Source organism: Saimiri boliviensis, chromosome 1 (assembly GCF_048565385.1).
Source record: "Saimiri boliviensis isolate mSaiBol1 chromosome 1, mSaiBol1.pri, whole genome shotgun sequence".
Taxonomy (NCBI): domain Eukaryota; kingdom Metazoa; phylum Chordata; class Mammalia; order Primates; family Cebidae; genus Saimiri; species Saimiri boliviensis.
This window is the reverse complement of record NC_133449.1, coordinates 264248454-264265040: the sequence shown is the minus strand read 5'-3', so window position 1 is coordinate 264265040 and position 16587 is coordinate 264248454. Positions and strand designations below refer to the sequence as shown.

Genomic DNA, 16587 nt, shown 5'->3' with positions numbered 1-16587 from the left:
CTACTAGAAGCGGGAGGGAGGGAGGGGATGTGGGCTGAAAAACGACCTGTCGGGTGCTATGTTCAGCACTGGGGAGATCATCCATACCTCAGCCCTACCTCAGGCCTCAGCATCATCCATGTAACAAACCTGCACGTGTACCCCCGAATCTAAAATAAAAGTTGAATTTTTTTTTTTAAAAGGAAAACACATAAAAAGATCAAACTCAGACTGAAAAACTGGCCTTTTGCTTCTTTTTACAGGTTTTTTTCTTGGCATCAGAAAATCTGCATTTGTTTGTACCATTGCAGAAGAAGCCAGAAGCGGAGCCAGCACTTCTCTGCTTCCTACGCTCACCTCCCCCTAGGAGTCTTCCCTGCCCTCCCTTCTCAGGCCTCCCATTTCCGCTCTCTGGATGGACTAAATAGGGCTGGCTTGGAAACTGTGAGTCGGCTTCCTACAGAGGCAAGGCGTTGCTTTTGTCTTGCCATCTTTGTGTGTGTGTGTGTGTGTGTGTGTGTGTGTGTGTGCGCATGTTAAATGCTGCATTTTGTTTTGTTTTCTTTTCATTTTACTTTTTTGGTTAGAGACTTGCTTTCCAACCTCAAAGTTTTTCCTGATAAACAACTTTTATGAGACACTTTTGTGTTTAACAAGTGTCATCTGCCTGTCCTGGGAAAAGGAAAGCAGCTCTGTCATGAAAGTGGAGATTGTGAGCCCTGGGACAGACTGAGATGGCATTTTATCCGGCATCTTCAGTTCCCAGAGGAGAGGAGCAAGAGACAGAGTGGTTGATGGAATTGCGAAAGTCCCACTGACAATAGTGACAGAGCTGGAACAAGAGTGCAGATCTCCTGACCTCTGCTCTGTGGAGATCTCCTTGCTGCTGTGTCATTTCACGAACTAGCCCTGCGTTTGGAATTGCGTGTGGGTCTCCAGGGAGACGCCTATTAATATGGTACGCAGTTGCATGTGGCCACTTTGGGGATCTCTTGTTTTTATTGTGTCCTGTGTCACGGTAGGTGGAGGTCACAAAACCCTGGAGAATCCCCGGCATCTTCAAGACATGCACATGACAGGGGGTCTCCCTGTATTTTCAGGAAGATGATGGCTTCTCCATATTCCTGAAATGCAGGGAGAGATCCTGTTGTGTGCACATCTACCTTTTCTGCTCATCCAATCTGGCAGCTCGAAACAGAACCAGGTAACTTGTGAGGTCTCCTTCCCCTTAGGAGTGCTGCTCTCTAGCTCTTCGTCTCTCTTTCTCCTAAGGTGTTCAGGATCTATATCTTGTCTCTTGGTTTCTCAAATCCCATCATTCTTCCTGTCCCACCAAGCACTCCACCTAGACTGCCCTATATTCTTTTAAAATTCATTCATATTTCTTTTAACCCTAATAGACTCTCCTATGATTAAAAACATACGCAGTGAAAAAAACATAATGCGAATTTCCCCCATTCACCTCAGATGCCCCGGCCCTCTTCCCACAAGCTACTAACACCTGCACTGTCCAAATTTGCTAGATTCACTTTGTTCCTTGTAGCACATGAAGGTCTAAGCCCATTTGATTTGATTTGATTTGATTATTTTATTTTTGTGATGGAGTATTGCTCTGTCACCAAGGCTGGAGTGTAGTGGCATAATTTCAGCTCACTGCAAGTTCTGTCTCCTGGGTTCAAGCAGTTCTCTTGCTTCAGCCTCCCAAGTAGCTTGGACTGCAGGTGCCTGCCACCATGCCTGACTAAGTTTTGCATTTTTAGCAGAGACAGAGTTTCACCACGTTGGCCAGGCTGGTCTCGAACTCCTGACCTTAAATGATCTGCCTGCCTTGGCCTCCCAAAATGCTGGGAATTACAGGTGTGAGACACCCACTGCACCCAGCCAAAGCTCATTATTTTTAAACAGCTATACAGTGCTTTATTGCATTCCACAGTTTATTTTACCAGTCTCTTCTCCAATGATGGCTACCTTTATTGCTTTCAAGGTTGTGCTATTACAAACAATCCATATTCTAGATTCTGAAATTTTTCCTTCCCAAATCACTACTAAACTCTTATATTATTCTACTTGCTGTAGATCCTGGAGCTGCTGTCCTAGGTGTCAGCAAAATGAGCTAACAAATGAGTCCCCATTGTGTTAATGGTGTAATATTCGTGAGTCCTTCCTTTTCAGGAAACATATGTCCATTTTAAGAGGGACTACCTGGATAAAAGGTCTTAAAACATATCTGTCCCATGATTTTTGGAATAGAAGGACTATAAGTCATAAATGAGTCATAGTTTTAACCCATAGGAATATTTCAAATGACAGAAATTTCCAGAAGATATTTGTAAAATACTTACATTAGATGAGCTATTTGGGGGCAGATAGGCTTTGTTGTAAACACATAGAGCTTCATCCAAAACACAAAATGCAGGGTGGCAATCTAGGGGGCTTATATCAGGTGAGATGTGTAGTCCCAGCTTTAGCCCTGAGCCTCAGCTTGGCTGATGCTGGCAGAGAAGAAACAGCACAGAAGCCACATCTTGTAAACCACATCTCCTCCCTGTGGAGATACAGCTGCCCATATCAAAATCAGGAGGGAGCGCCCAGTTAAAAATGCTGTGAGCACTACCTCACATTACGTATAAAAATCTATTGCAGATCTAAATGTAGAAGGTAAGCAATAAAGCTTTTCAGGAAAAACAAAAACAAAAACAAAAATGGAATAATGTTTTTGTGACCTGGGGCAAGTTGCTAGCCATAAATGAAAAAATTTGATCAATCAAATCATACTACATTAAAACTAGGGTTTCTATTCATTAAAGTCATCATTAAGAGAGTTAAAAGACAAGACAGAGTGGGGAGAATATTACCAAGATATTCAACTACAGCAGAAAATCTCCTCTGAATTGTATCCAGAATATATGAAGAACTTTTACAAATCAATAAGAAATAAGTAGACAGCCCAATAGAAAAATGGGCAAAAGACATGAATAGGCACTTCACAAAATAGGATATACAATAACCAATAAAGAAGTGAAAATGTGCTTGGCATGTTATCAAGGAAACACAAGTTAAAATCACAATGTGGTATTACTGACATGCACAAAAATGGCTAAAATGAAAAAGGCAAACAACATCAAGTTTCGGTATGATTTTGAATGACTAGGACTCTCATATACTTTAATGGGAGTGTAAATGAGTATAGCCACTTTGGAAAATTGTTTGACAATACCTTCCAAACCTAAACATATGCCTATCATATAATCTAATAATTCTGCTCACAGGTATACACAGCAGATACACATGCATATGTCTGCCAAAGACACATGCAAGAATGATCGCAGCAACATTTTTGGTTGTAGTTCCAAACTAGAAACAACCCAAATGTCTATCAGGAGTAAAATGGATAAACACTTGTATAATGAAATACTAGACAGCAATGAACATGAATAACCACACAACTTGGATGAATTTTTCCAAACATAGTGTTGAGTAAAAGAGGCATAAATATTTACATTACTGCATGATTCCATCTATACAAAGTTTAAAACCAGGCCAAAATAATCTAGGTGCTAGAAATCAAGAAAATGGTAACCTATTTGGTTGTGCGGTAGGTTATGGTTAGTAGGAAGAATGAAAGGCTTTGGGGGTCCTGGTATTATATTATTTCTCAGTCTGGGGGCTTATTGCACACATTTACTTTGTCAGCCCATTTATTTACATACTTAAGTATAATCACCTATAAGCAAGGAGGACATAATGCATAGCAGATGGCTATGCATTATACAGTATATAATATATATATTATTTCTAATACAGGGTCATTGTCACTCAACCCAGTAGCACATTATTTGCACTTTTATTTTGGGCATCCTTTGTTCTGCTTTATGGAACAATTGGCTATGCAACTGTCCTCATCTCCCAACAAAGTTGTAGTCTTCTTGAGTGTAAAAAATGTGGTTGCATTTTCTCTAACCTATTATGTCTGTTCTTAGCACAAAGCCTTACACATAATGGGATTGAGTCTCAATGTTGGTTTTACATTGGAGTAGGGAGAGTGTTTATATATTTTTACTGATCTATTTTTATTCATGTATTTTAATTAAAAATAAATAGGAGGTTTGAATTCTCATCCGTCATCCTTCTTCAAAAATATATACTTCTAGAGAGGAAGCATGAGGGGGGCTTTGAGGGGATGCTGGTCACATCCTATTTCTTGATCTGGGCAGTACTTAACAAAAGTTATACAAGTGTGCTCACTTTGCTGTAATTCATCAAGTTGCACACTTACTATTTGATACTTTTGTATGTTGTATCTTAATTAAAATATAACATATAATATATATGTATGTATATATTTCTAGTTTGGTAAGACTATGCTGGTGAGAGTTCATGGAATTAGTTAGGTGCATGTACTGCTTATTGGGGAGTAAATTAGTACAACCTCCTTGGGAGGAAATTTGGCCAAATTATCAAAATTGAAAAGGCATTTACCCTTTGACCAAGGAATGGTTAGTGTAGAAATGACCCCTATAGTCTATTATAACATGTGCAACCTATTACACATTCAGTGTCATTCATGCCATGCTGTTTATAATAACTAGAAACAACAGGAGAACGAACAAATAAATTACACATCACACAATCAAATATTCAGCAGTTAGTAAGAAGGAGGCAGATCTGTATCTGGTGATTTGAAAGGATCATCTGGTTAAGAAGTGTATAGAAGATGCTCTTGGTTGTGTGAACTATATGTGTATATAATTAGCTTGTCCATGATAGACTGTCTCTATAAGGATATCCAAGAAACTGGTGACGGTAGAAGGAAGAAAAGGAATTTTTCACTATACACTGCCTGATCCACATTTCAAATTTTACATGTACATATAACCGATTTAGAAAAACAAATCAAAAGACAATTCTTGGCTGCTTTCTCTTTGTCATTCTCTTTTAGAGTCTTAATAAACATTCTATAATTGATAAGTTTGCCTTTCCTTTCTTCTAACAGCCTCCAAATCTATTTCATGCAGCAAAGGTCAGATTCCTCTTCCATGATAATGAGCAAAGTAGGCAGGTCACTCTTCTGTGGGCAACCTTATTAATTGAGTTTAGACCTCCAGTGAATTTGAACAGATTTTTTTTTTTTTTAAATGAAACATTCAAAGCCTCTTGGTCTCTTTTGTTCCCCCTCCTCTTAGAAAGCCAGAAGTGAGTGAAAGACAAGTGTTTTATTTGTCTTTAGTCAGATTTACCAGTGTCACAGTTGGTCGTCAAACTGGAAGGAAAGGGAAACTTGGAGGATGTGATTTGAACTGCAAAGGATGGGAGTAAGTTCTATGTAACACATGCCCTACATTTGAAGCAGATTTTGTGAAATAAGGTCTTATCCCAATGTCCTGACAATCTGAACTGTTTGCAGGCCCTCAGAGGTAAAATACAACAACATAATCTAATGCCCCCAAGGAAGAAACAGGAGGGGCTTCTGAAGAAACTGAGCCTGTTTCCCAAATCACTTATGATCATTTGCAAAAAATGGAAGGGAGGCCAAGTGCCAGGGATGCCGAGGTGGTGTGGCACATGTGGAGGACATGAGCAAGAAGACTGAAGCCCAGGCTTGCAACATTTGCAATGGACAATTTGCACAGATCTTTTAAAAGGCACATTCAGAGTAAATGTAGCTTAGATTAGATAGTGCTGTTTTATCAGCTAATAAAGAGAAAGCAAAACCTGGAATTTACCGATTGTTTCATCCAGCCCCTTCGTTTTTACCAAGGTACACTATACACAGAGCCTAGGATTAAACATCCACATCTCCTCATCCTCTCGGTCCATTGGTGGTTTTTTTTTTTTTTTTTTGAGATGGAGTGTCACAGTATCACCCAGGCTGAAGCACAGTCGCGCGATCTTGGCTGGCAGCAACCTCTGCCTCCCGGGTTCAAGTGATTCTCCTGCCTCAGCCTCTGAAGTAGCTGGGATTATAGGCGCCTGCTGCCATGCCTGGCTAACACTGCTGTGATTTCCTTCCTCCTTGTCCCCTTAAAAGCCTGAAGGCTGGAATCAGGCCCCTTGGATTCAAGTGCGTTTCTGCCTCTTGGGAGCAGCATGACTTTGGGCAAGTTTCTTAACCTTTCCATGCTTCCACTTCCTCATCTGTAAAAGGTAAGAATAGTAATAACAGTATCTTCCTGGTATGGTTGTTATTGGGATTAAAATGCACTTCAAAGAGGTTCTGTTACATAGAAGACATTAAATAAATGGTAGCCATGATATCAACGATTAATATTACTCCTAGTTTCTGTATCACAGAGAATCATTTTTAAGTAGGAAAGCCTGCATGGGAGGTATCTGCACTGCAACACTTGTTTGGTTCTGGGTGCCACGTTAAGTCTGAGATAAGAAATCACTTTCGAATAAAGAAGGGACTCTGGCGCTGGAGGAGCTCTCTAACACAGATGGAGTTCAAAGGGAGGTGGCATGACCCGCCACTGATGCTGAAAGCAGACTGTGTGGAGTGGAGGCAGGGCCTAGATGACCTTCAGGGGTCCTGGTAGTCCTAAAGGGTCTATGATTTTGGGGACCTTTGAGACTAGCAGCCCTAGGGGCAATCACTTTGCTTAGCTTAGCAGCCGGCTGGCTTCATGGTCATCTTGGAAGTGAAGAGTATAGGTCTGTCTGAACTTTGCTCCAGTTCTGTGTAAGAGGACAAGCTCCGGTGTCACAGCTAAGACTTACAAATACTCAGGTTGGAGGGGACTTTGAATTTATTTATGAACAGACGGTTGCACACTTGAAAATAAGGGATAAGGGAACAGATAAGGGAACATACTGAGCTTTGCTAACTAACAAGATTGAGCTCATTACAAACTCTCCAGCCAGGGGATATTTCATTCTTAAAAGAGGAGTAGAAATCCTGTGTGTGTGTTTGGGGGGCTGGGGAGGGGAGAAGAATATGTCAGTCAACATCGTTTCCTCCCGCGCTCCCAAACATAGGCTAACTGTGAAGAGCCAGGACGCCCACCGAGTCCTGGCAGCGCTGCTAGGTGAGGCGGGGGTGGGCGCGGTCCTCTCGCTGGTGCCTGCAGACTTCCTCTGCGGGGCATTTCCTAGTGCCTTTGATCTTTCCCCACGAACTGGCCAGGGCCGCGTTTGCCTCTAAGTTTATTCCTTCTTGGTTTATTTATTGTATTTGTTTTCTCTTCTTGCTGGTTTGGAGGTCAGAACGCCAGTACGCAACGGGACGTGCGTCCCAGGGTCTCCCCTCTCCAGGCACTGCCTCGAAATCTGGCAAAAGGTACATTTTACTGAGTCCTGGGGAAGCAAATTCAGAGGAGGAGAGTCTTTTCCCTCTCAGGGAGCCAACCCAGGAAGCCCGATCCTGGAATCAGAGGCTAGGATCCCGCCCCAGCCCCCAGCCCCAGCCCCAGCCCCAGCCCCGCTGGCGGGCGCCCTCCAGGGGGTCCTCTCGGTTCCCTCCTCCCTGCGACTAGAGCTCGCGTCCCTCTCCGAGTCGCCAGGTTTAACTTGGAGTTTCATCTCCTCCCCAGGAGGGTCTCAAGTTGCCTTCCTCTGCCGGGAAGGGTCCCCACTCCCCCGCGCCAGGCCGTAATCCCCACCCGGCGTCCCCGTCTGAGCTGCCGGGCCTCAGCTCCATCTGCGCGCCTTAAATCCCATTTATCTTCTTAGCGCCTCAGACCCAGCCGGCCCCCGCCCCTCTTCCTCTCACCCCCACCCCACTTGCAAATCACAGACCCCAGTCTACCCCCCGCATCCCCCAAGTGCGCAGGATCAACGATAGCAACCTTTGAGGTGTTAGAAAAAGTCGCCAGGCTGGGTAACAGCGACCTAGAGGGGCGCGGCCGGAGGAGGGCCCAGCCTGGGTGGCTAGCGCCCCAAGATTTCAGGGTGAGGACTGCGGAGGGTCCTGGACCCGCAGTTGCCTAACTCCTGCCCTGCGTCTCCAGTGCTTGAAGTCGGTCCCTCCCAGGTCCCCAATCTAGGTCACCAGCTCGGAAGGGCTGAGCTGGGGGTCGCTAGAGAGGGTGAGGGGCGGGCTGTCTGCTTCCAAGGCGGGCGAGGCGTGAGGGTTTCAGGGCCTGCCCCTCTCACTTCGACTCGATTGTAATTCCATCCCACGGCCCGTCGAACTTCCCTCCCTTCCGCAGCCAGCCCGTCCCTCCCGTCAGCCTCCTTCGTCGCCCCCGCCCCCGCGAAAAGCCCTGCCGCTTGCAGCCGGCTTCCCTCCCGCACGCCGACCGCCCGGCTGCCGTCCTGCCTCCTGGAACTGCCCCCCGGTTCCGGGCCCAGCCCCCGCTGCCGCCCACCTCCTCGCTGCGGCCGGGGGATCCGCGGGGACCCGTGTCCCCCACGCCTCCGCCCCCGGAGAAGCCCTTTCCCCGTGCGCCCGGGACTTGGTGAAACTTTGCAGGCGCTGGCGGCGAAATGGATTTAACCCGAGGCGTCTTGCTCCGGCTCCTGCTCCTGGCTTCCAGCCTCCGACTTGGCACGTTGTCGCTCCGAGCGGCTCTCCGAAAACCAGGTAAGGTGCTCCTCCGCCCGGGGCCACCACGCCCCGAGCGCCCCTGCCGGGCTCCCGGGCGAGGACGCCGAGCGGGCTGCGCACCGCCTCCCTCTCCCCAACCAGCGTCGCTTCAGCTCTGCCCCGAGCTGAGAAAAGACGCGAACCTCGCCCGCTCCCGTTCCCGGGCGGCTCTAGGGATATTTGCTTGTTAAAATAATGATCAGTTTTCCAGACACAGTGGAGGTGGTGGTCCCCGTGTTTGATCGCGGAGAGCTGAGAGTTGGGACAACGGTCGTGCTGTCTCAATTACAGAGGATGGCAACCGTGCAGAGAGGAGTCAAACCAGCCCCTCCTGCGTCTCCAGACGTCTTACTGAATTCATATTGTCCAGAGCCCAGCCATTTCCTGTTAAGTGTCTGAAGGGTTGCCTGGAGCCCCTCTACCCAGCTCGGGTCCTGCCCACGCGGTGTGCAGGGATGTGGACGCTGCGCTTAGCATCCTCTTCCACTCTGGGGCCGTTTGTTCAGAAGGAAGCACCCAGTGGGTTAATTTTATCGCGTTTTGAACTCCTGTCTTTGCTCTGCTATTTAAACAAAGATATGTGCGTTGCAGCCTGTTATAAGGGATTGGGGATTGGGGAGAACATGAAACCACAGTAACTTGTATTTCCTCAAGCTGCATATAGGTAAAAAGTCTTTGTGCATTTTGGTCTACTTTGATTTGGCCTATGTTGTGAGATTATTCAAAGTAGAACATTCTAAACAATGAAGTTCTAAACATTGTTTCCCAAATAACGATTTTTATTCTTTTTTTTTTCTGGGACCATATTTAGAATTCTGAAAAATCTGTTCTTTCTTAGCTTACTTTGTAAGGGAGGCTGTCTTATGGGATTAATTATATCTTATGAACAATGGAAAACAATATAACTTTATGTGAATGCAGTCTGCAAAACCTCACAGAAAGTGCAGTTTGTCTTCACAAACGTTTTTCTAAGAGGGAAAGCTAGGAAAATTTATCAGAGGGCAAAGAAAATCGTCTTAGCGGGATCCCATGTGGATACTTGAATATTTTGGCATTGAAACTATCTGGAAACAGGACTTGTTGCTCTTCGGCTCTGGGAACGCCCTCAGTCTATGAGCCATATCTCTTATTACCAGCGCTTGTTAACCTGCCTTGAAATATAAGGTCATTATCGTAATCTATACCATATTTAAATTATGAGCCATTTCGTTTATGAGCTCTTCATTTTGGAGATAATAGCTTCAGTCCAAGGTAATATTAATTTGTTTCTCTTCCTGCCTGCACACACACACACACTCACACACACACACACCCCACCCCTTCAAGGATTTGAGGACAGGGCTTCTAACTTTCCTCCTTAAGATACACACATCACAGTCAATTGCATTTTGCAGATTTATTCACGTGAAACAATCGATTAATTGTCACAATTTTTAGACAAAGCATAGTTATACGTATAGTTTCAAAGCATGAACAGTGTATGCAATGCTTTTTTAAGGATATGTTTTAATCCATTTAAGGGCAATTTTTAAAAAGTATTTTATAAAAGCATAAAAGTGCTGTATAAAACTGCTCATATGGGTCACCATATTTTCTTTCTTATTTTTTGCTGTTTCTCCCCTAAAAAGATTTTCTACCTGGTTCACTCAGGTTCATTCTGATATTCATGCCAGGAATATGCCATGTTGGCCTCTTTGGTTTTATTTGAAGCATAGATAGGGTTTTGATAGTGGAAACGCCACCTTTTAAATTACATCAAATTTGAGGTAGGAGAAGTGTTTAGACTAGGTTCGACCTAGAATAGTTTTTTTTTTTTTATTACTTTATAATTTTATCCAGACACTGGCTTTCAGGTTGGAAAGCTTCTCAGATTAAAATGACAGCTACTTCATAAACTTCAGGGGAAATTTCCCTCCTGGACTCATTTACATCCCTTGGAAAGACTAGTTTTTGATCCGGAAAATTGGTCCAGATTAAAAAGCTGAATGTGTCCTGCTTGGCTCTGATGTGAGCAGCAACCAGCTAATTTATAATCTTCCCCAGACGCTAGCAAATCCTGCTAGTATCCATATGGGAGTTTCTTTGTACCTTGTTTCCTCAATAGAAATTGGCTTGTATACAGTACTTTGAAGGTATCGTAGCCACTTTGCAAGCATACTGGAGCGGTTCTGTTTTATTTGGATAACCCTTCCTGTCTCTTCATACCCCTAAATCTACTTTTGATAAGTACATCTTTGTTGGAGAAGTCTTGATTTCAAAATCAACCTGAAAATTCCCCATCCCCACCTACCTCTAGTGAGAAAAAACTGAGTAGCAGCTTCAAGTTTGAGTCTAGTTTGTGTTCAGCACAAGCAGCTTTTCCCTTCACCCCGAGATAGCTCATCTTTTGACATTGAACAGTTACAAAGAAACCTCTGCATTTGCCAGGACTCACAAGAAATGACAGTTTTCAAATTAAGTTAAATTAAGTCATAATAACTAACACTAATTGCTTGCCACACTATTCTAAAATCTGGATGGACTCGCAGTGATTTATTTAATCAGCCCAATGGCCCAGGGAGATGAGGACTATTACTATCCCTGTTTTACTGAAGGAGAAATTGTGGATTAGAGAGGTTGCATATCTCACCCAAGGTCACACAACTACTAAGCGGTGGAATGGAAATTTAAGCTCTGATACTCAGGACCAGAAACTGAGTTCAGAACACCCTGGTTGCAGAGGTATGTAGCATGTCTTGTAGGGTGTCCTCCTGGAGGCTGAAGAGTGGATGGAGCTCCCTTGGGTCAGAGATTGGAGGCTAGGTGGAGGCTGCTGTTTTGTGTGGGGACCCCGAGTTTTTCTTAAGCATCTGTAAATGGGGTATGCCCAAGCCTCCTAAGACAATAGAGTGCATATGATACTGAAAGAGTTTAGAAGCTACTGTCTACGGGCCTCATTTATAAGAATCACGGGCTGTAGCCTTACGGAGTGATGATGAACCACTTGCTTCTCTAGTTGAACTCCTGGGGATTAAGGCTTGTGAGGGTCAGAGGGTCCACTTGAGTACCTGAAGGTCGAAAAATGGGCCTCTGAAGAATGGGAGAGTTTAGGGCCCTTTCCTTTTCCCAGGCCTTCACGGTGTGGAAACACAATGTGTTGGATAGCCTTCATTCCTTTTGGGACTACAAATTAGAATCATAGGCCTGGAAAGAAGTGAAAATCCCTGATTTTGCAGCTGGGCATGGTGGCTCATGCCTGTAATCACAGCACTTTGGGAGGCTGAGGCGGGTGGATCACCTGAGGTCATGAGTTCAAGACTGGCCTGACCAACATGGAAAAAACCTGTCTCTACTAAAAAAAAAAATGCAAAATTAGCCAGGTCTGGTGGCACATGCCTGTAATCCCAGCTACTCAGGAGGCTCAGGCAGGAGAATCACTTGAGCCCAGGAGGTGGAGTTTGTGGTGTGCCAAGATCATGCCATTGCACTCCAGCCTGGGCAACAAGAGCGAAACGCTGTCTCAACAAACAAACAAACAAACAAACAAACAAACAACCCTCATTTTGCAATGAGGCTGAGGGTGACTCAGTGACTTGCCCAGGTTAACATCAGAAGCTGAACTGGAACTAGCACCCAGACCTCCCACCCTCCTGAGGGATCTCTAGCCTGTGCTTGTCCCATTACCTGAGTCTCACCAGAAAGTGCAGGACTGCCTTGCTTCTGCGGTCGGGCAGGAAGAAGGGAGGGGGAAGTCCAGACAACTGCTGGAACCAGCATGCACCAAGTTACTTCATTCCCATAGGCATGTTGCTAACTCTTGTCCTTATTATCATTTTAAAGTCAGATTTATTGAGGTACAATGTATAAACAATAAAGTTCATCAAGTATACAGTTTGATGAGCCCTAACAAACATATACAGTAATGTAATCACTACTGCAATAGAAATATATAAAATATTTCCATCATCCTAAAATAGTCACTTGTGTCCCTTTGTAGAAAAACTACTCCTTCCCAGCCCCTGGTAACCACTGATCTAACTTCTATCCCTGTAGTTTTGCCTCTTCCAAAATGTCGTATTTTGTGTTCACCTTCAATCAACTTAGCATAATGCTTTTAAGATTCATCCATGTTGGCCGGGTATGGTGGCTTACGCCTGTTATCCCAGCACTTCAGAAGGTTGAGGCGGGTAGATCACAAGGTCAGAAGATTGAGACCATCCTGGCCAACATGGTGAAATCCCATCTCTACTAAAATACCAAAAACTAGCCAGGTGTGGTGGTGCATGCCTGTAGTTCCAGCTACTCGGGAGACTGAGGCAGGAGAATCACTTGAACCTGGGAGGCGGAGGTTGCAGTGAGTACCAAAATTGTGTCTCTGCACTCCCAAGATTCAGTCAAAAAAAAAAAAAAAAAAAAAAAAAAAAAAGAATTCATCCATGTTGTTGATATACTGGAAGTTTGTTCCTTTCTTATTGTTGAGTAGTGGTGCATTGTATGGACCGTGGATTATCAGTTTGTTTAACCATTTGCTAGTCAGTGGACTTTTAAGTTCTTTTCAGTTTTAGGCTATTATGAATAAAGTTTCTAGACATGTGTATATGTAAGTCTTTGGCAGATATATGTTTCCATTTTTCTTGGTAAACAGAGGGAGTAAGATCACTGCATCGCATGGTAGTTGTATCTTGAACTTGATAAGAAATCAAGCTGTTTTCCAAATAGGCTGTACTATGCTACATTCCTACCAACAAGATACGAATGTTCTAGCTGCTCCTGATCCTCTACAACACTTGGTAGAGTTGGATTTTGGGTTTTGTTTGTTTTAGCGATTCTATTATAATAAGCATGTAATAATATGTCATCACAGTTTTAATTTGCTTTTCTCTAATGACTAATTATAGTGAACATTTAAAAAATGCATTTATTTGCTATCTTTTCTTTGGTGAAATTTTGATTAAATCTTTGGCTGATTTTTAAAAATTGGAATGTTTGCTGGGCGTGGTGGCCCATGCCTAATCCTAGCACTTTGGGAGGCCAAGGTGGGCAGATCACTTGAGGCCGGGAGTTTGAGACCAGCCTGGCCAACATGGCGAAAACCCAGCTCTACAAAAAATACAAAAATTAGCTGGGCTTGTTGGTGCATGCCCAGCTACTTGGGAGGCTGAGGCACGAGAAGCACTTGACCTTTGGAGACAGAGGTTACTGTGAGCCAGGATTGCACCACTGCACTCCAGCGTGGGTGACAGAGGAAGACTGTCTCAGAAAAAAAAAAAAAGAAAGAAAAAAAAATGGGATGTTTACTTTTTTATGATTGAGTTTTGAGTATTCTTTGTATATTCTGGATGCAAGTCTTTTATTAGATAGTGTTTGTAAATCTCAGCTTCTAGTATGTGGCTTGCCTTTTTATTTTCTTAATGGTATCTTTCAAAAAGCAGAAGACTTAAGTTTTGATAAGGCCAGTTTATCATTTTTTAAATGGCTTATGCTGTTTTTTTGAAAGCTTAACCTGTGGCTGCAAAGATATTTCCCTATGTTTTATTGCAGAAGTCTTTAAGGTGTTACATTTAGGTCTATAATTCATTTTGAGTTAATTTTGCATGAGGTGTGAGACATAAGTCAAGATTTATTTGCTTTTGTATGGATACATTGGCTTTGTTTTCTTAGCACTCTTATACTTGGTGGTGGTAGGTGGTATGTCAGAGGCAAAGGGATCTTGGCTTGGGAGGCTTGCTATAGCTCGCAACCCACAGTGGCTGGCACCGTTAAGACCTCCTCATTTCTATGCAGTAGATAAGGTATAGATCTTTTGTCTCTCTACAAGGTTCTGTCACTGAAGTCAGACTTAGGGCTGACTGCTGTGGCATGTCTGGGAAGGGTTCCTGGGGTTAAAGACCAGTGCTCCCAGGCCTAGATCCTGGGGTTGCTCTTTGTTTATTTAGACAAGACTCCTGACATTTACCAACTCTCTGGCACGAGGGGCTGGGGAACTGCTCATGGGTCCTGCCTTTCCTCCTGCATGTTCTGTTTGCCTGAGGCCCCAGGGTCAGTGGGAGAAGGTCAGATCAGCATTCAGAGTTCAAGGTTTTCCCTGGAGGATCTGGGCGTCCACAAGCATCCTTACCAAGATGTAGCTCTCTCATCTTTTTCTTTCTGCTTTCTCAGTATTTCTCTAGTGGTGTAATCCAACTAAAATAAAGATGTAGGGAAAGTCAGGAAGCAAAAACAAAAGGCTGAAAGAGGAGAGTTAGCCTGTGGGCAATACACCTTGTTGGTTGCTGGTAGAGATACGTGCACCTCTAGGGGGATTCTGCTGCTGCTCACGTGAGGTTGAATGGCTAAGGGGCAGGGGCCAGGGATCGGGGGTCATCCTGGTCTACTTTCCCAGTGCCACCTGGATCAACCTGGAATTCACAAGAGACTGGTTACTTTCTCACTTACAGCTCTCATCCAAGCCCTCTTCCCAGAGCAGAGCATTTGGGAGAGATTGTCTCATCCGTATGTCCCTTCCTGTCCCACTGTACTCCATATCACAGTGCTAATTCAGGCTGTCTGATTTTTAGAGAAAACTGTAGCTCACAAAGGCCATGGGGCACTAGAAGCTAGGTGCTAGGGACCTAGCACACACATCCCCAGCACCCAACTCCTAATGCCCATGCAGTTCAGGCACCGTGACAGAAATGTTTTTATCTGATTCTTCACTCCATCAGCCTGCCTTCCCTCCTATGGTTTCAACGTCGTCATATCTAATCCCTATAAGGAAACACCTCTCTCTGATTCCATCTCTCTTTGTTAGTCTCTCTTTCCATTAATTTTCTGTGAGGTAAAGGGACAGAGAAGTCAAGGTCAGGAGTAAGTGTAGTTTAATGTGAGGCAGGGCTTGATTTTCGAATTCTTTCTCAGGGAAGAGTGGCTTGGACGGAAAGGAGCTGAGTGGTGCTTTTTGTTTTTCTTACCCAGAGCTGAGGGCTTTAATAACCTTAGCATTCTTTGGGGAATAGTTGTCCATCTGTTCATGGCTTACTACAGCCCAAAAGTGGTCTAGTAATTTTGGCTGGATTTCTGGAAGACTGGGACTCAGCATCCCTGGCTGAGGTGGGACCCCAGCTTGTCCAGGGTTATCCTGTGGCTACCTCGTGTTCTCCTGCCTCATGCCCTGGGCAGGCAGGACGGTAGTGTTTCCCAGCTGACTGAATGATGTAAGCTCTTGATTGCAGCAGAAAATCTTTTGTGCTGCTCAAGGCCCATGTGTCTTGCCTTTGTTTTTGCATGTCAAGCTGCACGTCTTAGGGATTCACCTGCTGTTTCAGGTACAGAAAAAGGGAAAAGGTGAGGCGATATGGCAGAACCGAAGTGGCAGCTTTTAGGGGAAATCCTCCAAACTCATCTTTGCTTTCACTGATTGTGGACCTCCCTTTCGAGGAAGGACCCCAGGCTGTAGTTTCAGCCTCCTGAAATGAGCAGGTGGACGTTTGCTTCCTTGCAGGACCCCTCAGGGGTTTCTTATGCAGGTGAGTCAGAACACATTTCTGCCAGCAGAGGGCGCACGTTCCAGAGCTGGCTCTGCGCGGGTCTCCACCCTCAGCAGGTAATTCAGCATTAAGTGGATGTGAATTTTTAGAGTGCAACCCAGGCACCTGCCTTTTTAAACAAGAACCTCAGATGATATGATGCACACTTTGAGACATGCCAAAACAGAGTTTGGACTCTCCCACTGCCTCCCTCTCCCTGGTACCTCCACCCAGGCTGTGTTAGCTGACCGTCTCCACTTCGTACTTCCATGGCCAGCTGTGGCTGATGGTGATGACACATTGCTCTGGGCATCTGTATTTTAACCAGAACAACCCTGTTCTTAGGCTTTCAGTTGACGGCTCAAAGATGGAAACCTTGCAGTGGCGTTAACAAAAAGGCATGCCGTTTGTTCTCTATATAACCAACATTTCCCCTCCTTATGTCCCCTCACCCCCAATCCCAAGCTTGTTCTTTCAGCCTTCAAAGCTAGTTTCTCCTGGTGGAGCAGGAAGACTTGGGTGAGAGCACATATTCTGATATTCCACACATTTTAGTTCCAGTTCTGACACTGTGCAGCTACATGGTGACAGTGGGCCAGT

General features: G+C 44.5%; 1 protein-coding gene across 2 annotated transcripts in view; it reads left to right on the top strand.

Moving 5' to 3' along the window:
- The first annotated feature begins 8183 nt into the window (after positions 1–8183).
- The window catches only part of EGFLAM (EGF like, fibronectin type III and laminin G domains), a 230142-nt gene continuing 221738 nt past the window's right edge, over positions 8184–16587 (top strand). For both annotated transcript variants that reach the window (XM_074386512.1, XM_074386510.1), the window contains exon 1: positions 8184–8500. In XM_074386512.1, coding sequence (XP_074242613.1) covers positions 8404–8500 — 97 coding nt within the window. In that variant the 5' untranslated portion in view covers positions 8184–8403. The remainder of the gene's footprint in view (positions 8501–16587) is intronic.